Source organism: Lycium ferocissimum, chromosome 2 (genome assembly GCF_029784015.1).
Source record: "Lycium ferocissimum isolate CSIRO_LF1 chromosome 2, AGI_CSIRO_Lferr_CH_V1, whole genome shotgun sequence".
NCBI classification, from domain to species: Eukaryota; Viridiplantae; Streptophyta; class Magnoliopsida; order Solanales; family Solanaceae; genus Lycium; species Lycium ferocissimum.
In genome coordinates, this window is record NC_081343.1 from 542,322 (window position 1) to 569,437 (window position 27,116).

Sequence of the window (27,116 nt, forward strand, 5' to 3'; positions counted from 1 at the left end):
TATTGTTGTTGATGATTTGGCCGAGTTGAATTCTCGGGGTTTGTTGAATTTATAAAGGAAATGCTTGCCCGAATTTACGTAAATAAAGTGCTAGCTTGGGATTGAATTCCTAAGTACCTATAACTAATGTTTAGTATCTAATGACGTTGTTGTAGATCTTGGGAAGCTCGAGACTTAAGTTCGGATTAGCTTAGGAAGCGGACGAGGTATGTAAAGCCTATCCTTTCTTTCTGTTGGCATGTCTTAGATGTAAGTAAGATATGATACGAGCCTTGGGGTAACTCTATTCATAAGATCCGAACATGTCTACGATTCTTATTCACTTCTTGATGTTAGCATTCCTAATATAGTCGAGCTATGACCCTTGTGTCTTTTGTATGATTAGATAGTAAATGTTGCATAAAGAGTTCTTGTTCCTAAAGGATTCTATGTTGAATAAGGTCCCTATCTTTCATAGACAGGCTCGGATCGCTTCGATACGTTCGTAGAGGGTCCTAAAGCGAATAATGTCCGTAACTTTCATAGGCGGGCTCGGATTGGTTTGATACATGTCCATGGTCCCCGAGACTTTCCTTTGTATAATTCTAATGACATTTTGAAAGAACTTAACATGACTATCGTCTTAACCCTCGAGCGTTGATTACTTACTTATCTATTGAGTCTCAAAGGATGATTTATATACATATGACTATTTACCATTCTGTGTGTGCATTCTGTTTTGCATCTTTCTCCGAGTCCCTCACTAGAGGGCCGGGTTCTGTATATCTATATATGAAGTATGATGTGTTCTGGAGTATGATGTGTTACGGAGTTATGCTGTGTTCTGGAGTATGATGTGTTATGGCGCCAATGACGGGGTGGCGACCATGTTCACCGAGTCCTATAATGGGCCGGATATATATGTATGTATATATGTGATATTAATATGCATGGTTGTGTTTCAAAGGTAAGCATTTTGATATTCTGGATATTACACGCATTTTCTGTACTTCTTACTTTGGTTATACCCCGTCTACTGTATCTCATGCTTTATATACTCAGTACATATTCCGTACTGACCCCCTTTCTTCGGGGCGTTTCGCCCGCGTGTGCACGTACGCTCGATTTGGTGATCCGCCAGCTTAGGATATCCATTCTGCTATCTTGGAGCGCTCCCTTGTTCCGGAGCCCATATTTTGGTACAGACTCTTTCGTTGTGTATATGTACGTCGATTCAGGGGTACGGCGGGGCCCTGTCCCGTCATATGATACCGTTGTTACTCTTAGAGGTCTGTAGACATATGTGTGGGTTGTGAATAGTTACTGTTCAGTTATGTCTGTGTGATTTATGTTTTGGGCGGTCCCATTCGCCGGGCGCCCCTTATCGGCTCGCGCGCATGTATATATATTTTGGGATGTTGTGTTTTATGACAGCCTTGCCGGCTTCTGTGCGGTATATATGTTTATATGCAACGTTTGAGACGACGTCTGACCTTTGTATATGTATAAGTTATTTGTATGCTGATTCTGGTTAATGGGTGTGTACGAGTGTCCAGCTTGGGCACTAGTCACGACCTACGGGGTTGGGTCGTGACATAGGGTTAGAGACAAGTGCACACTACTAGGGTTGGAGACAAGTGCACATTAATGGGGTTGGAGACAAGTGCTTTAACAAAAATTGAAGGTTGGTGACAAGTGCATCAACGAGGTTAGAGTACTTCAACAAAAATTGAAGGTTGGTGACAAGTGTAACAACAGGGTTGGTGACAAGTGCATCAACGAGGTTGGAGACAAGTGCTTCAACAAAATTTGGTGTTGGTGACAAGTGCATTAACGGGGTTGAAGACAAGTGCTTCAACAAAATTAGAAGATGGTGAGTGAAGGTTGAAGAGAAAGTGCTTTAACAATTGATGGGTTAGAAACAAGTGCCTCAGCAATTTGAAGATGGTGACAAGTGGATCAAGAATTAGATGTACAATTTTGAATTACGGGAGAATGTAGGAAATAATAATTCAAAATTGTAGGAAAGCAAAATTGGTTAGGATTTGATGTCTAGTTAGGATTTATAGTCAAATTAATATAGGAATAAGTTTTCCTGTTTCGAGTTAAAGTAGGTTTTATACTATTATAAACAGGGATGCTACTAGCTATTTTCATAACAAGAGAGAACAAGAGACATAGTGGAGATTGTAGAGAGTGTTTAGAGATTCAAAAAGTTTATCAATAAAATATTTTCCTTCAGAAACAATCTTGAATATAAGAAAGAAGAAAAAACACACATGAACATACTATCGAGAGAAGAAGACTAAGAATGAAAATTATATTCCTAGTGGCCCTTCAATCTTTAAATCAACACATATCCTTTCCATGCATGCATAAATACAAACAAAAATTAAAGCTAATAAAGATGTGGAAAAATTTAATAACCAGAACGCATATAATTACAGAAAAATATGATAGTAAAAGAGACAGAAATTATTACCTCTAAAGAAATCGATGTATAGGTGTTTTGTGTTGCGTTAGCGTGAGTATACTAGCTCTTTATCTAGAGATAATATGGGATTGATATGACTTTGAAACTTTATAACACGTAGGATTTTATTGTTCTCTGTGATCGTCCAGGTGCAGTTAGTATAGAATTATAGAACTTTACAATTTCACTGAACTATAAAAATCCTACCATTAGTTGGTTTCAAGAGTAAGTTTGTGTGCATTAGGTTATTGAATTGAAGTAGGCATTTGGCCAAGCATTTTCATTAAATAAATATTAGCGAAAATTATTCATGTTTTTAATAAATGTAGATAGATAGATATAGATATTTCTGCTTACAACATTTCCCCTCTAAGTAGGCGTTTGGCCATGAAAACCAATTTTCACTTTATTTGGTGTTTTGGAGTTGAAGTTGAAGGTGGAATTGTGTTTGGTTGTAGTTTTTGCAGAAAGAATATTTGATTGTTTGAATCTATTGAAAGTGAAAAATAAGTTTTTTGATATTTTTCAAATTTCTATGACTAAACGTTGATTTTTAAATAAAGTGAAAACGTTTTAAAAAAAAATTGAAAAATTTTCATGGCCAAACGGATATTCCGTATCCAATCCTCTTTAAGCTTTCCTTTTGTCCAAAAAAAAAAAAAAAAAAAATGAAAAAAAAAGGACGAAAAAGAAGAAAACAAGAAAAGAAAGGAAATTCAACGTCATATCTCTACTTGGCGCCTCACTTAATTCTATCTTCTTTCACAAAAGTCACAGACAAAATAATTTCACAGATAAAATAAAAAAGAATATATATATATACATTGTTCCTGTTCTTGAGTCGGTCATTGTTGAAATCTAGTTTTATTGTGATGATGACTTGAGTCACAAGTATCGGTTAATTGATCCCTAACAATGGAAATGGATGATTCTAGATCAATCCTGCTTGAAGATTTCGGTCAGAAAGTAGATCTAACTCGTAGAATCCGTGAGGTTTTATTAAATTATCCAGAGGGAACAACTGTCCTTAAGGAACTCATTCAGAACGCTGATGATGCTGGTGCTACCAAAGTTTGTCTCTGTCTTGACCGCCGTAATCACGGGACAGAGTCATTGTTGTCCAACAAGCTCGCACAGTGGCAAGGACCTGCACTTTTGGCTTACAACGACGCCGTTTTCTCTGAAGATGATTTTGTTAGTATTTCTAGGATTGGTGGCAGTTCCAAGCATGGACAAGCTTGGAAAACCGGCCGCTTTGGGTAATTAAGTCCTCATTATTTTTATATCCTGTAGTATTCAATATAAAAGCTTTACTTGTGCTCACTAGTTGCTTTTAATGTGAACTGCCAATGATCTTTGGTAATTTGCTAACTGGAGGCGTAATGTGTATACTTGACCAACTTCGGGTAATTCCTCATTCAATAACTTGGCACGAAGTTTTAAAACGTAAAGAAGACTTCTAAATCTTGTGATCTTAAACTATGTAAAACGTACTAAAATGCCTTTTAATCTTGTGGTCATAAACATGCCATGTGGAAAGTTAAAATTAAAGAGTTGCCAAAAAAGCAAAGAAACATTCTTTTTGAAACGAACTAAAAAGGGAAGTAAGACAAACAAATTGAAACAAATGGAGTATTCAATATAAGAGGTTTTTTTTTTTTTTTTTTTTTTTTGAGTCAAAGGTAACCAAGGTTTACTTGTGGGTTTTAATGTGAACTGCCAATGAACTTTAGTAATTTGGTAACTGGAGGGCCTAATTTGTATACTTGAGTAAATGCCACTTTGACTGATGATAATTTTGGTGCAAATGTGTTTATGTCAAGTATTTTTGATATTAAAATTGCAAAATTCTACTTGAGATTATGAGCTTGACTTAGATTACAGGTTTTGGAATTTGGATTGGTACTAGGCTGATTTTTTAAATTTGTGATTTTGTCCGAGTTTATTGGTGAGTTCGAATTTTCAGAGGTTGCATGGAAGCAATTCAGGAAAGTGGAGAACAGCTAAAATTATTAGGAGCCTTTGTCAGGAAGAAGCTATAACAGTCGAAAATTTAAGTAGTAGTTATATCCCAATCAAGGAGTTGTAATTGTAATTATTATCTGAAGACACATATCATCTGCTATAGTTTAGAAAGTGTTTATTTTTCTTCAAAAGAACCTTTTGATACCAAATATTGTTACTTTTTTATTTATAACTGAGGATTTCTGCAACAGTTATTAGTAATTCTTAAGAAGAGTCTTTCCCATTCTTTTATCTAAATTTCTAACATATTAGTTCACAGTGGAAACTTGGTAGTAATTATAAAAACTCAGAAAATATTGCACTTTTTGCTTAAAAAAGGAAACAACAAAGAGGTTGAGGGGAAATTGTGCTGTTTTTGCCCTCAATCTTGTTTCTGGCAAATGCAATCGCCTTATCTCTTTGTATTGGTGTTTTTCTTCCAGGGTTGGCTTCAACTCGGTGTATCATCTAACTGATTTGCCGTCCTTTGTAAGTGGAAAGTATGTTGTACTTTTTGATCCCCAAGGTGTTTACCTTCCAAATGTTTCAGCATCAAATCCTGGAAAACGGATTGAGTATGTTAGTTCTTCAGCCATCTCACTGTACAAAGATCAGTTCTCTCCATATTGTGCTTTTGGTTGTGACATGAAAAGTCCTCTCAATGGAACTTTATTCCGTTTCCCTTTGAGGAATGCAGATCAGGCTGCTGTTAGTAAGCTCTCCAAGCAAGGCTACTTGGAGGATGATATCTCTTCAATGTTAGTACAGCTTTATGACGAAGGAGTTTTCTCACTACTTTTTCTTAAAAGTGTATTGTCAATAGAGATGTACGAATGGGATGTTGGTTTGGCCGAGCCACGGAAGACATATTCCTGCTCTGTCAACTCAGACAACAGTGATACCATTTGGCATCGTCAGGCACTTCTCAAACTATCAAAATTGACTGATTCAAATGAGCCCTTCGTGGATACCTTTTCGTTGGAATTCTTGAGCGAGGCAGTTAATGGCAGTCATCCACAGAAGAGAACTGATAGGTTTTATATAGTACAAAGATTGTCTTCACCGTCTAGCAGGATAGGTGCTTTTGCGGCGAAAGCATCAAAGGACTTTGATATTCACCTTCTACCTTGGGCATCAGTTGCTGCTTGCATATCAGATAATTCATCCAAGGTAATGTAATTTCTCCCTTCCAGCTATTTTGCGGTTAAACAGGTGAAGTCACGCTTCACAGGAATTGTAATATTTGTTAAATTATATGACCATCTTATCTAAAAGCTTAAGCGGTTAGAGAGAGCACACTTTTTAATTATTTAGTTATATGTCTCGACACGCTGCCTCACGTGGTGTTTGATTCTTCTTCATTGGCCAAAAACGTCCAATTTTGTCTTTTTGCTTGGGTGGCAGTGAGATTTGGACCTCTGCCTACTCTGATAGCATGCAAAAAAACTGGATCTTGGCCTAACTCAAACTCAAAAGCTGGTTTAAGAGGTGAGGATTGCGCACACCATATAAAGAGACCACCTATCCCTTTACCAACCGATGTCAGATTCTTCAACAACACCTGTCCGCCCTGGAACGTGAACAATATGATCTAGAGGCTCAACATCGGGAACCAAGAATTGGGTTGGGTCCTAATATGATACCCCGTTAAAGTGTGGGACCATCTTATCTGAAATCTTAAGCTGTTAGAGAGAGAACACATTTTGATTATTCAACTATATTATGTCTCGACAATTGAAGAGTACCACACCGGTTGGTGAAGGGATGAGTGGTCTTCTTATATGGCTTGGGCAATCCTCACCTCTTGAGCTAGTTTTTAGGGTTGAGTTAGACCCAAGATTCATTTCTTTAACATGGTATCAGAGTTGGCAAAGGTCCTAGGTTTTAATCTCACCGTAACCCAGATTCAAAAAAATCTCCACATGCTCAGGCCATGAAAAAGAATTCGGCGAGGATGTGAGGGGCATGTTTTGAGAATATAATCAAGTAAATAAAAGTGTGCTTTCTCTAACAACTTAAGCTTTTAGGTGAGATGGTCACACAACTCAACAATATCATTGAATTTTAATGATACGATCAAGGATGGATTGTTGTATTTGTATCCCATCCCACATTTGGTATAGTGTAGATAATTATAAATCCTTGTGCGGGCCTGGATAGTAATAAAACTTGTGACAGAAGTATCTGTGGAAAATGTATTAGATAAGATATTTTAAGTAATATAAAATGATTTATATCATAAATAACTTAACAATTAAGTATGACCTGTAGTTATCTACATTAACTAAGGCTATGATGCCAAAAAAGTGAGGCTATGATACAAGAAATGTTTCATAAAGACAAAGCAAGATAACAAATGAAGCAGATATGAAAGGACAACCGCTAAGAAAGCGTTGGTGGGAGGAAAGAACAGAGGGGAGAAATGAGAAATGGCTAAAATCACCCCATTAGCACATCTCCTGTACATAACAATTATAGCATTTAGAGGAGATTACATGCCCTCCTTGATCCAATTCTGTCCTTGAAAATCCACATCAAACTATTAACTGAGTTTAATATTCCTGTATCATTACGATGTACTAAATTCAAGTCAATTCACCATGGGGAGTTTTGAATGGTCTGCACAATGTTATTTATGTTATTTCATGAAGTGGTTGGAACAATTTGGGATACGTTAAAAGGGCAGTGTGCTATGTAAAATAAAATAGAGGCACAGAACAGTTTAGGTTAAGGTTAAAAGGAAACCGTGTCATTGAAATGAAGTATAGGAAGATAAATTTCTTTTTACCTATGCTAGTACTTAGACTTTAAGTTGCTCAGACTCTTCACTTTTGGTGCCGCACCCGTGTTGACACGACGTGGGTGTGGGATTCGTACTGGATATGGTCAACCGATTTTGTACTGTTACCAAAATCAACGGAGAAATTCGGGACAGATACAATGATATCTGAAATCAAAACAAAAGCTAATGTGAAATTGAAGAAAATGGAATACCTTGTATATAGAAATTTCTATGTCAGTCCTTTTCCTTATATCTCATTATGAGATTCTCCTTATGATCAATATTTTCTCCTCAGAATACCTTGTAAGTTTTCCATATAATGTCTCATAATTTAGACATATAACTATTTTTAGATATTTGAATTGTTTTTAGCCGAATCCCTGCACCCGAATCTTAAAATTTAGATTATGAAGGATCCGACCTCTAGAAATGACCCGTATCGAACAGCCCCACCCGAGTCCGAGCAACTTAGCTCAGACCGGACCTTTGTCAGTCTTGTGGTTGGACAACACAATAGGTACTCAAAAGTACGAGTGATGGGAACATCGTCTCCCAATAAATCTATCCGATTCCCCCGCTCCCCCCCGCTCCCCCCCCCCCCCCCCCCCCCCCCCCCCCCCGCCCGGGCCTGCGCGGGTTAATAAACAAAAAAGAGTGAAGGAAAAAAAAAAAAAAAAAAAAAAAAAGCAAAGCAAAATAGGATTATCTAATCTACCTATCCATTGTTTTCATTTCGGTAACACATTTTTGTGGGATGAGCTTCAGCAGCCTATAATTAATGTGTCATATATTTGAAATTGCTCATGTTCTAGTATCCTGTGGGTTCTTGACCTCACTGATTGTCTCTGTGTGCTTAACATTAGTCTTGTAACCTAAACTGTTGGCGCTACTAAAGTACCTGGGCATCAGTGCTTGTTGATATGGGTTTAGTCCTCGTTGGTGTTAAAGATGTATCGTCTTCTCTGTTTTTAAGGTAGAACAGAAGAAAGTTATCACATCTAATTGATTGAGGATGGGAATCACATTGATGAACCAACTCATAGGTATAGGTGTGTTAGGAATTAGCTGTTCCTTTTTTTTTTTTCCCTGACTTGTTGGCTTCTTTCCAGATTTTAGGACTCCAGTACACTTGTTGAGTGTTAATTAACTTTACCACGTATCACCTAAATTCATGTGTAGCACTGTAGCTGCAGAATTTAGGAGGACTGTGGACTTCTGCACTGCCTTTAGGCACCCCCCCCCCCCCCCCCCCCAAAAAAAAAAAAAAATCAGGAATTATTTGATTGCAAGGATTATACTCAGGGCTTCTCTATTAGTTAGTTTCAGTGCCTACTCATCTCATATCTGTCATTGTTTATTTTTCAGGATGATGTTCTGAAGCAAGGCCGGGCTTTCTGTTTCTTGCCTTTACCTGTCAAAACTGGATTAAATGCACATATTAATGGATTCTTTGAAGTTTCCTCGAATCGTCGAGGCATTTGGTATGGAGCTGACATGGACAGATCTGGAAGAATTCGTTCTCTTTGGAACAGGCTTCTCTTAGAAGATGTTGTAGCTTCTAATTATGCTCAATTACTGCTCGGCGTGCAACAGATGCTTGGTCCTACTGAGACTTACTATTCTTTATGGCCCACTGGTTCATTTGAAGAGCCATGGAATATTTTAGTTGAACACATCTACCAGAACATCACTGAGTTCCCTGTTTTCTATTCCAATGTCAAAGGTGGAAACTGGATTTCAGCAAGAGAAGCTTTTCTTCATGATAGCAAGTTGTTGAAAAGCAAAGAGCTTGAGGATGCGCTCGTCCAGCTAGGCATGCCTGTTGTTTGTTTGCCAAATGGATTATTTAATATGCTTGTGACTTGTGTTACTGGTATTAAATGGAAAATAGTTACACCAGATTCAGTACGCCATTATCTTAGGGAAAGCAAGTCTGCAAGTGCAATAGACAGATCTTACAGGCTTATGCTGTTAGAGTATTGCCTTGAGGACCTCATTGATACAGATGTTGGCATACATGCATTTGGTTTGCCTTTACTTCCTTTAGCAAATGGGGACTTTGGTTTGCTGTCTGAACCAATGAATGGAATCTCTTATTTTATATGCAACGATTTGGAATACACACTTCTTCGTAACCTTTCTGATAGAGTAATCGACAGGAAAATCCCTTGCGATTTATTGGACAGACTGACGGCTGTTGCAATGGCATCTGGTGCAAACCTTAGTTTTTTCAGTGTTCCCAAGCTCCTTCAAGTAATACCCAAATTTTTCCCTGCTGAATGGAAATATAAAACTAACGTTCTTTGGGACCCTGGGTCTTGTTCTAACCATCCAACTTTGTCATGGTTCGCACTCTTCTGGCGTTATCTCAGAGATCAATGTGCAGAGTTAAGTCTCTTTGGTGATTGGCCTATCTTACCATCAACTTCGGGGCATTTGTATAGACCGTCTAGGCACTTAAAATTGCTCAATGCAGAAAACTTGTCTGATAAAATGCAACATGTTCTGATTAAGATAGGATGCAAGATACTAGATTGCAGTCATGATATTCAACATCCAGACTTATCTGATTATGTCTGTGATGCTGATACTGCGCCCTTTGTCACGAAATAGTTCAGTTTTGATTCCTCTCTCCTCTCTCTGCTTTCTCTCTCCTCTCTCCAACGGTAACATCTCCTCCCTCCTTCCACTCGCCATCCCGTCAGGCGACCAGACCGCACCACTGCCCAGGTAACTCCGGCGACCAGGTAACGCCGGCCACTTTTCCGGCCAGATCTACTTTTTCCGGCCAGATCTACTTTTTCCTCTCTTTCCTTTTCTTCTTCTCCTCTTCTTCTTTTCTTCTCCTTTTCCCCTTTTTTTAGCTGCTCCTGGCGCTGCCAGAACACAGCTGCGTCATCGCCGGAGATTTTTTTTTTTCCGGGAGCATTTTCCGGCCAGCCCTCTCTTTCTCTCCTTTTTTCTTTTTTCTGTTTCTTTTCTTGTTCCCCCTCTTCTCTGCTCCTGTTTCAGGTCTCTGTGAGAATAATTCCGGCAGTGAACAGTGAACAGTAACTCCGACAGTGAACAGCAAATCCGGCAGTGAACAGTACTCGAACGTTGAACAGTGTTTTCCGGCGGCGATCAGGTTCATTTCAACTGGAGTTGGTACCTCCGGTTGCCATATCCATTATTTGTCCATACACTTGTAGTTACATTTTTTTGCTACCTTTAGACTTTTGTATAGTTTATTAGTTCATACTCATTTTCGTGGCTTTGCTTGGTGATGGTAGACTAGGGTCATGTTCTCGTTGGGGGACGGGGGCGAGGGTTAGGAGGGGTAAGTGGGTGAAAGGAGCGTCTAGGTTGAGAGTAGGATCTTGGAACATTGGAACGTTAACGGGAAGTCCATAGAGCTAGTTAAGATTCTTAAGAAGAGGAAGATTAATATAGCTTGTATCCAAGAGACCAAATGGGTAAGTCCTAAAGCTAAGGAGGTAGACGGGTATAAGCTGTGGCTCTCTGGTAGGTCGAAGTATAGAAATGGGGTGGGCATTTTAGTAGATAGTGAATTGAGAGATCAGGTGGTAGAGGTTAGGAGAGTCACTGATAGGATGATGTCGATTAAGGTGGTCGTTGAAGGACTCACTTTGAACATTATTAGTGTATATGCGCCGCAAGCGGGCTTAGGCAATGAGGAGAAGAGGCGCTTTTGGGAGGATTTGGACGAATTAGTGGGAGGCATACCGCCTACTGAGAAGCTATTCGTGGGAGGTGATTTCAATGGACACATCGGACCTATTTCGGGAGGTTATGATGATGTGCGTGGAGGCTTTGGCTTCGGGGGACGGGAATGGAGGAGGAGTCTCACTTTTGGATTTTGCAAGAGCTTTTGGGTTGGTGATAGCCAATTCGAGTTTCTCAAAGAAGGAGGAACACTTGGTAACCTTTCGTAGTTCGGTGGCTAAGACTCGAATAGACTTTTTACTCCTTAGGAAGGATGATAAAGGTCTGTGCAAGGATTGTAAGGTCATACCGAGCGAATATCTTACAACCAGACATAAGCTCTTGGTGATGGATTTAGCGATCAAGATGACGAGGAAGAAGAGGGTCGTGGAGGACCGACCTAGGATCGGATGGGGAGTTTGACCTTATTAGTGCCCTGGAGATGGGAGAGAAATTGAAGGATATGGGGGCCTGGGATAGTAGTGGGGATGCGAGCAGTATGTGGGATAAGACGGCTAGTTGCATTAGGGTGGTAGCAAGGGAAGTGTTGGGGGTCTCGACAGGTAGTCGTGGTCAGCATCGAGGGGACTGGTGGTGGAATGGAGAAGTTCAAGGGAAGGTGGAAGCAAAGAAGGTGGCGTATGCGAAGTTGATAGAAAGCAAGGATGAGGTGGAGAAGTGGACGAATACAGAACTTTATAAGATGGCGAGGAAAGAGGCGAAGTTGGCAGTTTCGACGGCAAAAACGGCAGCTTTTGAACGTATGTATGCTGAACTAGAAGAGAAAGGAGGGGACCAGAAATTGTTCAGGCTAGCCAAGGCGAGGGAGAGAAAGGCACGTGATGTGGATCAAGTAAAATGCATCAAGGACGAGCATGGCAAAGTATTGTTAGAGGAGACTCTCGTTAGACGGAGATGGCGGTCATACTTCTCCAAACTCTTGAATGAAGAAGGGGACGAGAGACATTGTGTTGGGTGATTTAGAACATACGGGGAAGGAGTCGCGATTTTGGCTATTGCGGGAGTATTAAGGTTGACGAGGTTAAGGGGCTATTCGTAGGATGCGCGGGGGAAGAGCGACCGGACTGACGAGATTCGGGGGTGCGGAAGAGCGCGGGCCGGAACGGGTTTGGAGTGGGCGACTAGGTTGTTTAATGTCATCTTTAAGACGGCATTGATGCCGAAGAATGGAGGGCGAGTGTAATGATCCTACATACAAGAATAAGGGAGATATCCCGGAGTTGCAACAACTATAGAGGTATCAATTTGCTAAGCCATACTATGAAAGTGTGGGAGAGGGTGGTGGAGATGAGGGTGAGGAGAGGTGTGTCTATTTCGAGAAAACCGGTTCGGATTCGTGCGGGACGTTCGACTACGAAGCCGTCCATCTTATGAGAAGGATGGTGGAGCGGTATAGGGAGAGGAAGAGGGACTTACACATGGTGTTCATCGACCTAGAAAAGGCTTATGACAAAGTTCAAGAGATCTATGGAAATGCTTGGAGGCTAAAAGTGTACACTGTGGCGTACATTAGGGTGATCGAGGACATGTATGAGGGAGCCAAAACCGGGGTGAGGACGGTAGGAGGAGACTCGGAGCACTTTCCGGTTGTGATGGGGTTGCGTCAAGGATCGGCTCTTAGTCGTTTTTATTTTCCTTGGTGATGGATGGATTGACACGGCAAATTCAAGGTGAGGTGCCATGGTGTATGCTTTTCGCGGACGACATAGTCACGATTGACGAGACTCGTAGCGGAGTTAACGATAGGCGGAGTGTTGGAGACATACTCTGGAGTCTAAAGGGTTTAAGCTGAGTAGGACCAAGACAGAGTACTTGGAGTGTAAGTTCAGTGAAGCACCTCAGGAGGCTGACTTGGAAGTAAGGCTTGGTACCCAGGCCATCCAGAAGAAAAGTAGTTTCAAGTACCTTGGGTCTATTGTGCAAGGCAGCGGGGAGATTGACGATGATGTCACACATCGTATTGGGGCAGGGTGGATGAAATGGAGGCTTGCTTCCGGAGTGCTATGTGACAAGAAGGTGCCACCAAAACTTAAGGGCAAGTTCTACAAAGTAGTGGTTAGGCCGACTATCTTTGTATGGGGCGGAGTGTTGGCCAGTTAAGATCTCTCACGTTCAAAAGATGAAAGTTGCCGAGATGAGAATGTTGAGATGGATGTGTGGCCACACCAGGAGTGACAGGATTAGGAATGAGGATATTCGGGATAAGGTGGGGGTGGCCTCGGTGGAAGACAAGATGCGAGAAGCGAGATTGAGATGGTTTGGGCATGTGAAGAGGAGAGACACAGATGCCCCAGTGCGGAGGTGTGAGAGGTTGGCCATGGATGGTTTCAGACGAGGTAGGGGTAGGCCGAAGAAGTATTGGGGGGAGGGGTAATTAGACACGACATGGCGCGACTACGAACTTACCGAGGACATGACCTTAGATAGGAGGGTTTGGAGGACCCAATTAAGGTAGAAGGCTAGTAGATAGTCTCGTTATCCGTTCTTATTAGTAGTCGCATTATTGCAATATAAATTTTTATGCTCCGATTTCTGTTATTATCTGTTATTTCCTATGCTTTGATTATCCTGTGTTCTCTGCTCCGATTTCTGCTATTATCTGTTATTTCTGTGTTGTGATTATCCTGTGTTATCTGTGATGCTTGCATTATTTCTTCCATATCGCTTTGAATCTCTTTTCCGAATCTCTTAACTTTATCTTACTTCTTTTTATGCTTTTATTGAGCCGAGGGTCTTTCGGAAGCAGTAGTCCTACCTTGGTAGGAGTAAGGTCTGCGTACACTCTACCCTCCCCAGACCCCACGATGTGGGATTTCACTGGGTTGTTGTTGTTGTTGTTGTTGTTGTCTGTGATGCTGATGCTGGTGGTGTTCTGAAGTCTATCTTTGATGTTGTCTCTTCTACTGAGAGAACACAAGATTTTCTTCAACATCTGGAAGTGGAAGAAAGAGATGAGCTTCGTGGATTTCTTCTGGACCCAAGGTGGTATATTAGCAATTGTATGGATGTGTCCAACTTATGCAATTGCAAAAGGTTGCCTGTTTATCGAGTTTATGGTCGAGAGCAGTCTGAAAGCATTCAGTTCTCTGATTTAGTAAACCCTCAAAAATACTTGCCGCCTTTGGATTGTTCTGCGTCTCTCCTTTCCGCTGAGTTCATTAATAGTTCTTCAAATACCGAAGAAGAGGTGCTAAATAGATATCTTGGTGTTGAACGTATGAGGAAGGCAGACTTCTACAAGAAGCACGTCTTAGATAGGGTCAATTTGCTGCACCCTGATGTTCGTGACAACATCATGATTATGATTTTGAGAGAGCTAGCTCATCTTTGTGTTGAGGATGCACATTTTAAAGCAAATCTGAGGAACTTGGAATTTATCCCTACATCTAATGGCTCCATGAGAAGTCCTTCAGTGTTGTATGATCCTAGAAACGAGGAATTATATGCTTTATTGGAAGATTGTGATAGCTTTCCTTATGGTGCTTTCCAGGAATCTGGTATTTTAGACATCTTACAAGGTTTGGGTCTCAGGACAACTGTGTCCACTGAGACAGTGATACAAAGTGCTCGAAGGGTGGAAAAAATGATGCATACCGATCCAGAAACTGCTCATTCTAGAGGTAAAGTGCTTCTTTCATATTTGGAAGTGAATGCATTGAAGTGGCTACCTGATCGAACCAAGGATGATCATGGAACCATGAATAGAATGTTCTCAAGAGCTACAAATGCTTTTAAACCTCGCCATGTTAAATCTGACTTAGAAAAGTTCTGGAGTGATCTTCGGTTAATATGCTGGTGCCCGGTTCTTGTTTCTTCTCCGTATCAATCTTTACCATGGCCTGCTGTCTCATCCATGGTTGCTCCTCCTAAACTTGTGAGGTTATACTCTGACTTGTGGCTTGTCTCTGCAAGCATGCGCATATTGGATGGAGAATGCTCTTCTTCTGCTTTATCTAATCAATTAGGTTGGTCTTCTCCACCTGCAGGAAGTGTAATTGCTGCCCAGCTTCTTGAGCTTGGGAAAAATAGTGAGATTGTTACTGATCCAATGCTAAGGGAGGAATTGGCCTTAGCAATGCCAAGGATATATTCTATATTGATGAGCATGCTTGCTTCAGATGAAATTGACATTGTCAAGGCTGTTTTAGAGGGCTGTCGCTGGATTTGGGTTGGAGATGGATTCGCAACTACTGATGAGGTTGTCCTGAATGGTCCTCTTCATTTGGCTCCTTATATGCGTGTTGTACCTGTGGATTTGGCAGTTTTCAAAGAACTATTTCTGGAGCTGGGCATCCGAGAGTTCTTGTGTCCTAATGATTATGCTAATATATTAAATCGAATGGCAATAAAGAAAGGTTCCCTTCCTTTGGATACGCAGGAAATCAGGGCTGCTATACTAATTGCACAACATCTTTCTGAAGTTCAGTTTTCCGAAGATCCAGTTAAGATCTACCTGCCTGATGTGTCATGTAGATTGCTTTTTGCTACGGATTTGGTGTACAATGATGCTCCCTGGTTGCTTGATTCAGAAGATCCTAGTTCCTCATTTGGTAGTTCATCTAATATGGCTTTTAATGCAAGTCAAACTGTCCATAGATTTGTGCATGGGAACATTTCCAATGATGTTGCTGAGAAACTTGGAGTACGCTCTCTTCGAAGGATATTGCTTGCAGAAAGTGCTGATTCCATGAACCTAAGCTTGTCTGGTGCTGCTGAAGCATTTGGGCAACATGAGGCATTAACAACCAGGCTTAAACATATACTTGAAATGTATGCAGATGGACCTGGGACTCTGTTTGAGCTGGTACAAAATGCAGAGGATGCTAATGCTTCAAAGGTGATTTTTTTATTGGATAAAACTCAATATGGAACTTCATCTGTTCTCTCTCCTGAAATGGCGGATTGGCAGGGACCTGCTTTGTACTGTTTCAATGACTCTGTTTTTACTCCCCAAGATTTGTATGCAATCTCTCGTATAGGTCAAGAGACCAAACTAGAGAAACCATTTGCCATTGGAAGATTTGGGCTGGGGTTTAATTGTGTTTATCACTTTACGGATATTCCAACCTTTGTTTCGGGCGAAAATATTGTTATGTTTGACCCACATGCTTGCCATTTACCTGGGATATCTCCTTCGCATCCTGGCCTGCGGATCAAATTTGCGGGGAGAAGAATATTAGAACAATTTCCTGACCAATTTTCTCCATTTCTGCATTTTGGGTGTGATCTGCAACATTCTTTCCCAGGTACCCTCTTCCGTTTCCCTCTTAGGAGTGCAAATGTTGCTTCTAGAAGCCAAATAAAGAAAGAAGGGTACACACCTGATGATGTCCTAGCGCTATTTCATTCCTTTTCGGAGGTTGTCTCTGAGACTTTGCTTTTCCTGAGGAATGTGAAAAGTATATCGATTTTTGTCAAAGAAGGTGCTAACAGTGAAATGCAAGTGCTACATTGTGTCGACAAGCAATATGTAGGTGATCCTGAGGATGAAAGTAATCCAAACCATCAGGTCTTCAGTCTTATGTACGGGAAGAGGCATGAAAAAATTAATAAAGCTCAGTTCCTTAACCAATTATGTAAGTCTGTGAATATAGACTTGCCATGGAAGTGTCATAAGATTGTGGTGTCCGAGAAGAGCCCTTCTGGTAGTCGTGCACATTTGTGGTTAACTAGTGAGTGCTTAGGGTTTATTCGGGGTAAGAATAGCCATGCCAACCTTGATAAGTACCATAAAACTATTCCTTGGGCATGTGTTGCTACTTGTTTACACACAATGCAAGTTGAAAGCGATTTGGATGGGGATTTTGATAAATCTGATCTCATTGCCCCTAATTTGCTAGACTTCCCAGTGGCATCAGCTGGTGTTATAGAGAATTTTGAGGGTCGTGCCTTCTGTTTTTTGCCACTGCCAGTGATTACTGGGCTTCCTGTGCATGTCAATGCATATTTTGAGTTATCATCTAACCGAAGAGATATATGGTTTGGTAATGACATGGCAGGGGGTGGGAAGAAACGCTCTGAGTGGAATATGTATCTACTTGAAGATGTTGTTGCTCCAGCTTATGGTTATTTACTTGAGAAAGTTGCTTCAGAAATTGGCCCATGTGATTCATTCTTTTCCTTTTGGCCAACCAAGATAGGCTATGAACCATGGGCGTCAGTGGTGCGGAAACTCTATAACTTCATCTCAGATTCTGGTCTTAAAGTATTGTATACAAAAGCCAGAGGTGGACAATGGATCTCAACAAAGCAAGCAATTTTTCCCGATTTCACTTTTGACAAGGCACGGGAACTTGTGGATGCATTATCAGATGCTGGTTTGCCATTGGCAACCATTCCTGAGGCTCTTGTGGAAAAATTTAAGGAGATATGCCCTGGAGTGCATTTTCTTACACCTCAACTGCTCTGTACTCTTTTAATTAGGAGGAATCGTGAATTTAGAGATAGAAATGCTATGATCTTAACCCTAGAATACTGCTTGCTTGACCTAAGAACTCCAGTTCAATCTAGCACTTACTTTGGCTTACCCTTGATTCCTCTTTCCAATGGTTTGTTTACAAAATTCCAGAAGAGGGGAGAGAGTGATCGAATATATATTGCTCACGGCGATGGATATGGTCTTCTTAAGGATTCTCTTCCCCACCAACTTGTAGACTCTGGGATCTCTGCTTTTCTCTACGACAAGTTATGTGAAGTAGCCCAAAGTGAAGATTTTAACATTACTTTCTTGACTTGCCCTTTGCTTGAGAGACTTTTTGTACAATTACTCCCAGCAGACTGGCAGCTGGCTAAACAGGTGAATTGGATCCCTGGTTGTCAAGGACATCCTGATTTGGAATGGATGAGACTGCTGTGGAGCTATCTCAAGTCTTGTTGTGATGATCTCGCTTTGTTTTCGAAGTGGCCTATTTTGCCTGTTCTAAACAATCGTCTACTGCAGCTAGTGGAAAATTCCAATGTGATCAAAGATGGTGGATGGAGTGAGAATATGTCATCACTTTTGCTGCGTGTTGGATGCCTGATATTGACGCGTGACCTTCCAATTGACCATCCCCAGTTAATGCGTTATGTCCAGCCTCCCACTGCAAGTGGTATATTAAATGCAATGTTGGCAGCTGCTGTGAAGATAGAAAAGATCGAGGGGCTCTTTACTAATGCATTGGAGGGAGAAATGCATGAACTTAGGAGCTACATTCTCCAGTCCAAGTGGTTCTGTGAAGATTCTGTCAATAGCACTCAGATGGTTATCATCAAAGAGATTCCTATGTTTGAATCATTCAAGAGCAGAAAAATGGTATCTTTGAGTAGGTCAACTAAATGGCTAAAACCAAATGGTGTACATGAAGATCTATTGAATGATGATTTCTTGAGAATCGAATCAGATAAGGAAAGGATTATCTTGAATAAATACTTAGAAGTTGCAGAACCTACAAAGGCGGACTTCATCAAACATTGTGTAATCACTCACATGTCTGAGTTTGTTTCTCAAGATGGATTACTCTCATCCATCTTACAAGATATCAAGTATTTGATGGAAGAGGATGGTGCCTTCAAAGAAGCAATCTCCAAAGCTTCTTTTGTTTTAACTCGAGATGGTTCCTGGAAAGATCCTATCAGGTGTGTGTATTTATCCATTCACTAAACTAGCTAATGTCATGTGTGAATGACTTAATCCTTGATGATCTCAAATAGTTGCTTTTTTTCACTTAGTCAAATTAGTTCTCCTCAGAAGTTGTTATGCACAAGTAATGCTACCAATTGTATAACGATGTGAAAGGTAAGTTCTTGGTATATTTTCTCCGAGAATGGGTCACCAAATGATGCAGGAAGTAACACTATGGGCAAAGCATTTAGTTATTAGGGCTAGGTTGTAGAGCATATTTCACAAATATAAGCTGGACAAGGAGTCATTTTCTTACGAGAAGGTATAATCTGTAGCAGTAGTATAGTTATATTTAACATTAAATTATTGGTACATGCTCGGTCCTTTTTGGTTTTGCTACAACAATTTTCTTTTAAAAATCAATAAGCTGAAAAAGGTAGCTGGAGTAAAATCAGCATAAGCTTGGCATTTTCAGGTTTAAATAGATTATAAGCATCCAATAGTTAATAGTTTTAGTTTCCCATTTTACTTAGCGGCGATTCTTCCCAGTGATCGTTCCAGCAGCACCATCGTGCTTTTTTGGTGTCTGGTATCAGTGGCACTGTGCTTCTGTCTGGTGATATCTTTAGCGTACTATGCTTTTCTCGGCATGGTGCCTCAATACAGTTACCAGGTTCTTCTGGTGACTGTTCTAGTGGGGCGCATCTTTCCAACAATTGTTACAGCAACTACCATGGAAAGGTTCCGGCATCTAGAGCTTTTCCAGCGAGGTGCCAGTGACTATAATTTTTGGACAGCTTTCTGACATTTTCTGACGATATTTATTTTTTACGTTTTCAAAACAATTAAAATTAAGGTGGTTCCACCGCTTTGAGTTTAAGGGGGCGTGTTAGAACGCTAGATTAGAGTATTAGTAGAGTTAAGCTCTTAAGCTGGATACTTTTTTCGATGCAGAAAAGTTGGAAGGTGGATATTATCTCACATTAGACAAAAATCATGTGTATTGTATCTGACACCTATAGATGAGTGTGCCTTGTATTCACCATACCATCAAGTATTAAATATTTCTCTACTCTCTTGTTTCTTCACAGAATCCATCCTTCTATGCCTGCTTAGAGATACTAATATACCTCCGATTTATTCAGTTCCTCCAATCATATCCGTCTCTTTTGAGTAATATCACATGAATTTTTCAATCTTTTCCCTCACCCTCATGAACGGATTGATTTTACCAATAAAATAGGACAGAGATGGATTAAGAAGGAATTCAGTTGTTTCCCAAAAAAAAAAAGAAGGAATTCAGTTTCCTTGTGGATATTATTTCTCAAATAAACAAGTTAATTCTATGAATGAATGGAATCAACTGTTGAGGAGAATGGATATTCTTTACATCTGGGCCTACCGTAGGGTTCATGTTTATTATCTGTTGTGGAGGTAGAAAGCAAATTGGGGGGTAGGAAACTGCAAAAGATTGGCTTCTATATTTTTTGATAACCGCAAATCACTGACTTCTATATAAGATGTAGATGGCGTTCAACGAATTTTGGAAAAATAGACCTTGGGACAACATGGGAAAGGCAACCAGAAGGGTAAGTACTAATGTAAGTACTAATGTAATATAAGTGTCAAAATTTTTTCCCAAAAAATAAAATTAAAAAATAAATAAAAATAAGTGTTTCAGAAAATTTGGAATATTAATGTACAACTTTAGGTAATGCTATAAAGTCCTTCATAAACTTCCACAGGGGCTCAAACATGCTTGTTCAAATGACAACCAAGAAAATATTTGCTGAAAGGCTTAGTAGATTAACTATTAAGTCAATTTTATTTTGCAATTTGCACTTTGGAGCATCAAGTCAGTTGTGACAATTCTGGTTTTTGTGAGGTGTAACTTCTACCTAAATGAAGTGCCTGTGTTACATGATCAACATACTCAGTGTAACTGATATTTTATTGTAGTTGTGTATATCTAACACATATAATCTGTTACTAGCAGGGATGTCTTCACTGCAACTTATTTGGGAAAAATACTTTTGACTAGTTAGCAACTTGGTACCTTGTTGTCAGATTATTAAAATCCATCGAATGCTTAAAGTCTTTGTCCTATTCGACCTTTACTTCATAGTTTTAACCGTATATAAATTTCATATGGCGTATCTATGTGATCTGCATACAATACACTTTCATTCGCGTGTATATATATATATATATATATATATATACACACACACACACACACTAGCCATATATGCCCATGCGATGCACGGGCTGAACACGTTTATTCACTTTAATTAGCCTGTCTTTAAGGTTTGTATTTTGTAAATAATTTTTAAAAATTTGTCATAGTCATGGCAATGAAAGTTGTTCATCAATGTGAAAAAGAAAATTAGTAAGAAGGTGGGAGAAAATTAATATTTTGATTTTAGATTTTTTTTCTTTTAAATTGTTTAATATCTTATATACCGACAAGTTGATATCCATCTCAATCAATTAACTGTTCAGATCCAAACATAAGAACCATTGTTGTATATATTGGATTTTTTAAAAGCAAAACTAATAAAATATTTTTATTAAATTAATTAAAAAAATCTTTGAAATAAATGTGTCGGATAATTAAAATTGAAGTGCATACGTCTATGGAATAAATATTATATGACATATTAGAAATGTAGTATGTTATATCGTAAATCACCAAATTTTAATTCCGAAATGAAAATATAAAGTAATACACTTTATAAATGTAAAGAAACAATAATCAGAGAATGCAAAGGAGAATAAGATAAGTAAAGTATTGACAAAGAAGAAAAACAGGTTTTCCTTCAATCTTAATACTTTAAACATGAAAAGAGGACGAACAATAGCAATGCAAATTTGTACCAAAAGTTATATAAAGTGTACACTTTAATCAACTACTTTTTTATCCCACTTAGACATTTGTCATAGTCTCTCTCGAATAGACTATTTTCAAGAATATTTATTAGAAAGGGTTAATTTTATTTTGGTTTTATAAATGAACAAGTAATTTGGATACACACATATTATATTTGTCAAGAACGCGAAAAGTCAAGAGTGAACAAGTAAAAGTGCACGGAGGAAATAAACGTATCGGGGAATTAAAATTGAAGTGCATACGTCTATGGAATAAATATTAAGTACTATGACGTATTAGAAATGTCCACGTGAGATAGAAAAATAGTTGGGTAAAGTGTACAAGTTATATAGCTTATGGTATAAGCATTCATTGCGGGTACAATCTGTGAAGCTTTTGGTACAGCTGTTTAAAGCTGTGTTCGTCCCTTTAAAATTGAAGTGCATATATGTATACATGAGAAGAAAATAAATATTCAGCAAGAATGTGAAAAGTCAAAAGTGAACAAGTAAAAGTGCACGGAGGAAATAAATATATGTCGGAGAATTAAAATTGAAGTGCATGCGTGTATACATGAGAAAAAAATAAATATTCAGTACTATAGCATACATCCACGTGGGATTTACTAATTCTTAAAGAACGTGAAAAGTCAAAAGTGAACAAGTAAAAGTGCACGGAGGAAATAAATTTGTGTAAGAGAATTAAAATTGAACTGCATATGCCTATACATGAGAAGAGAATAAATACTCGGCAAGAACGTGAAAAGTCAAAAGTGAACAAGTAAAAGTACATGGAGGAAATAAATGTGTCCGAGAATTCAAATTGAAGTGCATACTTCTATACTTGAGAAATGAATAAATATTAAGTACTATGACATATTAGAAGTGTCCACGTGAGATAGGAAAATAGTTGGGTAAAGTGTACAAGTTATATAGCTTATGGTATAAGCATTCATTGCGGGTATAATCTGTGAAGCTTTTGGTACAGCTGTTTAAAGCTGTGTTCGTCCCTTTAAGGGACTTATATATAATAGAAAAATGTAAAAAACCAAAAGTGAACAAGTAAAAGTGCATGGAGGAAATAAATTTGTGTAGGAGAATTAAAATTGAACTGCATATGTCTATACATGAGAAGAGAATAAATATTCGGCTAGAACATGAAAAGTTAAAAGTGAACAAGTAAAAGTGCACGGAGGAAATAAATATGTCGGAGAATTAAATTTGAAGTGCATACGTCTATACATGAGAAGAGAATAAATATTAAGTATTATGACATATGTCTACGTGGGACATAAAAATAATTGAATAAAGTGTACAAGTTATACAACTTTTGGTACTTTTTTCTATAAGAATGTAAAAAGCCAAAAGTAAACAAGTAAAAGTGCATGGAGGAAATAAATTTGTGTAGGAGAATTAAAATTGAACTGCATATGTCTATACAAAAGAAGAGAATAAATATTCAGTTAGAACACGAAAAGTCAAAAGTGAACAAGTAAAAGTGCACGGAGGAAATAAATATGACGGAGAATTAAATTTGAAGTGCATATGTCTATACATGAGAAGGGAATAAATATTAAGTATTATGACATATGTCTACGTGGGATATAAAAATAGTTGAATAAAGTGTATAAGTTATATAGCTTTTGGTACAAATATTCACTGCGGGTACAATTTGAAAAGCGGTGGGTACAAGGAGGGACTGCTGTGTTCGTCCCTCCTTGGCACTTATTATATATATATATATATATATAACACGTGGAGTATGTTCTGACATATATGATTGTGGAATTTTTGTGATGTTTCTGTAGGCTTTATGATCCTCGTATCCCGGAACTGGAAATTTTGTTGCATGGAGGTGCCTTCTTTCCATCTGAAAAGTTCTCTAGTCCTGAGTTTCTTGAGATTTTGGTTAACCTTGGGCTTCGGCAATCTTTAAGCTTTACTGGTTTGCTTGATTGTGCCACATCTGTGGCATTGTTACATAATTCTGAAGAGTTAGAAGCGGTGAAGAATGGTAGCAGGTTGCTTTACTTGTTGGACACAGTGGCTTCAAAGCTCGCATCACAGGACGGGGACTCCAGTATTGGTCATGAAACTTCTCAGGGGTTATGTCTTAGTGAAGGAGCTGTTGATGTTACTGATAACCTCTCAGGAATTATTTCATTTCTCAGCAACTGGATTGACGATATGACTGGAGAAGAATTTTGGTCAGCACTGAGATCCATCAGTTGGTGTCCTGTACTTGTAGATCCGCCTATCAGAGGATTGCCGTGGTTAGCCTCGCGAAGAAAAATTGCAATGCCAATTAATGTTCGGCCCAAGTCACAGATGTGGATGGTTTCATCTAAGATGCATATCCTGGACGGTGAATGTTCAGAGCATCTGCAACATAAACTTGGTTGGATGGATAGCCCAAGTATAGAGATTCTGTCTGAACAATTGCTTGGACTCTCTAAATTCTATGTGGAGGTAAATGAAAGCTCAGATGTAGCACCTAATTTTGATTCAGTTTTGCAGGAGCAGGTGCTCTTAATTTATTCGCAGTTGCAAGAATTTATTGGTAGTAACGACTTCGAGGTTCTCAAGTCTACCGTAGATGGTGCTCGGTGGGTTTGGATAGGAGATGATTTTGTTTCTCCTGCTGTACTTGCTTTTGATTCTCCTGTGAAATTCAGCCCCTACTTGTATGTTGTACCGTCTGAGTTAACGGATTTCAGAGATTTGCTTGTGGAGTTAGGTGTTAGACTCAGTTTTGATGTTTTTGATTACTTCCATGTTTTACAAACATTGCAAAATGATGTGAAAGGATACCCCCTGTCTGCCGATCATCTGAGTTTTGTCAATCATGTCCTTGAAGCAATTGCAGATTGCAACATGGACAGCTTAATGTTTGAGGCTTCTAGTACTCCTTTATTACTTCCTGATTCTTCTGGAGTTCTTATGAGTGCTGGAAACCTTGTTTATAACGATGCTCCTTGGATGGAGAGCAACACCGTTGGCGGAAAACGTCTTGTTCATCCATCTATAAGCCAGAATCTTGCTGAAAGATTGGGTGTTCAATCACTTCGAAGTGTGTCATTAGTCAGTGAAGAAATGACAAAAGACTTACCGTGCATGGATTACACAAAAATATGTGAACTTTTGGAGTTGTATGGAAAAACTGATTTCCTATTGTACGACTTACTTGAGTTGGCAGATTGCTGCAAAGCGAAAAAGCTTCATCTGATTTTTGACAGAAGAGAACATCAGTGTCAGTCCCTTCTGCAGCATAATCTAGGTAATGTAGTTTTCTGAACCTCTTACTCATTGGTTATTTCTCTGATGGTATTAAGGGCAGAAACATGTGATTACTGTGCGTTTCTTGAGTTTGGAGCACCTTCCAGATGCTGTATGGCTTCTAACTTCTCTGCAGTTTTTCTTTTTGATTGTTAAAGGAAGTATATTCATTTAGCAACAAGTAACTGCTGTAAAAATTGATAAGGGCTGCATTACGACATATGTAATGAGCTGAGAAAGTCAACCATAGATTCAATGTCATTTGCAAGGGCCATGTTGTGCCACAAAAAGAGAAGATATACATCTGTATTTAATGCTAATTAAAGATTCTGATTTGCTTTAAAAAATTCTACTGTTCCTTTCTTTCCAAAGAATCCACTGGATGACTGAAGGGACGGCATTCCAAGTATTCGTCTTTGCCTTTCTTAGACCTCGCAGGTGCCAGCACTCTAATAATTGTTTCGTTGTCCTCGGCATTGTCCATTTAACCCCTATAATGTTGAGGTAGAAGCTCCATATCTGCAAAGTGAAGGTACAATGGAGAAATAGATGATTGACATCCTCTGTTTGTTGTCCGCAAAGTAAATACCTATTGCATATGTTAATTTCTCTTTTCTGAAGGTTGTCATGTGTGAGACATGCACCTTTTGCAACCAACCAAGAATAACACTAGAGTTTTAAAGGCTAGTATTTTGATCGGATGACTTAAGTATACCTTCTCATTTAGAGGTAGGTGGCTGATCATCTTACTGCACAATAATATGGATAGTGAGGTGGTTTTTTTATGTTTGATTTTGTCTTAGAGAAATGGAAGGAATTTCACTGATGATCTTTACGCCATTAGCATGTGCATAAGAATAACAACAACAACAACAACAGCAACAACATACCCAGTATAATCCCACCAGGTGGGGTCTGGGGAGGGCAAAGTGTACGCAGACCTGAACCCTACCCTGTGACGGGTAGAGAGGCTGTTTCCGATAGACCCCCAGGCTCAAGGAGAGATAAACGGTAATAAGAAGTAGTAATAGCAGCAAGATAATAGGATAATGTAGTAAAAGATGTGCTATAAGCATAGCGATTTCAAAAAAAAGATGTGCTATAAGCATAGTATCTGTCAATTGCTGTTTCTTATTTGTGTTCTTTTCCTCTTCTGTATATCGGAGGATTGTGTCTGCATTCCATTACCTTGCTTTTACTTCTGTGTTTCATCATTGAAACTTCTTTTCATTCTAATTAATATAATGTTAGCAATGCAGCTTGGCACTAAGAAAGTGCAAAGGCAATACACTGAGGAATAAGAAAGAAACAAAAAGAGAGGATTCCACTATACAAAAACCTGTACAAACACCTATTGCTGTAAAGTTTCTATAAAATGTAGCATGTTATGTTCACCCTTTACATCCTGTAGGTTCCACCAAAAAGTCAACAACCGCAAACATTTGTATTTGAGCTTCTGTACACTGTACAGTATCTGTTTTTCCTTCAAAACATCTGCCATTTATTTCCTTCCTTATAACCCAACATACACAAGCAAGTACTATACTCCAAATCTTCTTCAATAGCTTACTGATTTCTTTGAGTCCCCAGCAGTTCACTAGCACTTTGACTGAGAATTGCATAACGAATTGTACCCTGAATAAGTTGAAGAATAATGGCCAGATTGGGCAGGCCACTGGAAAATGCCAAAAAGAGGTGGCTGCAGCTTTTCACCTCTATTACACATAAAGCACCTACTGCAAATTGTCATTCCCCTTCTCTGCAGATTGCTATGGGTGAGGCAAGCTTTATGAGTGACCAACCACATTAAAAAACTTTGTAAGGTGGCTTTGATTTCCCCAACTAGTTCCATCTCTAATATGCTGGGCTTTCACCCACACTGTTGATCGCCATTGAAAGACACTATGCATTTTTTTTTTTTTGAAACTGGTAACTGTAACTATATTTCATCATGGGTTGTACTGAAACCATATATACAAGAGAACTCCAAAAATCTACTGTTCTATGACTATATTGAATCTAAAACATCAATGATAGAGACAGTATCATTTGAGTATATCTGATTACACCAAAAACATAACACCAAAATACAATTCAGCTTGAACTTCTGCATTGCTATTCTATACATTCTCAAAACATCTAGAGTTCCTCTCCTTCCATATTGTACCAGATACAAGCAGGGACAATTCTCTATCTACTTGTCTTTTGCCTGCAGACCTGCTTCCTCCCAACTCTTTAGTGCTTCTGAACACCTTACCAGGCATAGTCCAAGATATGCCTTTCAGGTTTAAGAATATTCTCCATAGTTGTCCTGTAATCTTGCAATGTAGAAATAGATGATTAACTGTTTCTGCCTTTTCTCCACAAAAGAAACATCTGGAACACAATGGGATCCATCTCTTCAT

The 27,116-nt window shown here is 39.0% G+C and overlaps 1 protein-coding gene across 3 annotated transcripts in view; it reads left to right on the top strand.

Annotated features, from left to right (window-relative positions):
• The first annotated feature begins 3,180 nt into the window (after positions 1–3,180).
• The window catches only part of LOC132032496 (uncharacterized), a 55,584-nt gene continuing 31,648 nt past the window's right edge, over positions 3,181–27,116 (top strand). For 2 of the 3 annotated variants that reach the window (XM_059422132.1, XM_059422123.1), the window contains exons 1-2: positions 13,831–18,581; positions 23,244–24,712. In XM_059422132.1, the coding sequence (XP_059278115.1) occupies positions 13,966–18,581; positions 23,244–24,712 (6,085 nt within the window). In that variant the 5' untranslated portion in view covers positions 13,831–13,965. Of the gene's footprint in view, positions 3,712–4,899; positions 5,627–8,603; positions 9,833–13,829; positions 18,582–23,243; positions 24,713–27,116 lie in introns of those variants that run through there. The other variant, XM_059422138.1, reaches the window with a different exon arrangement.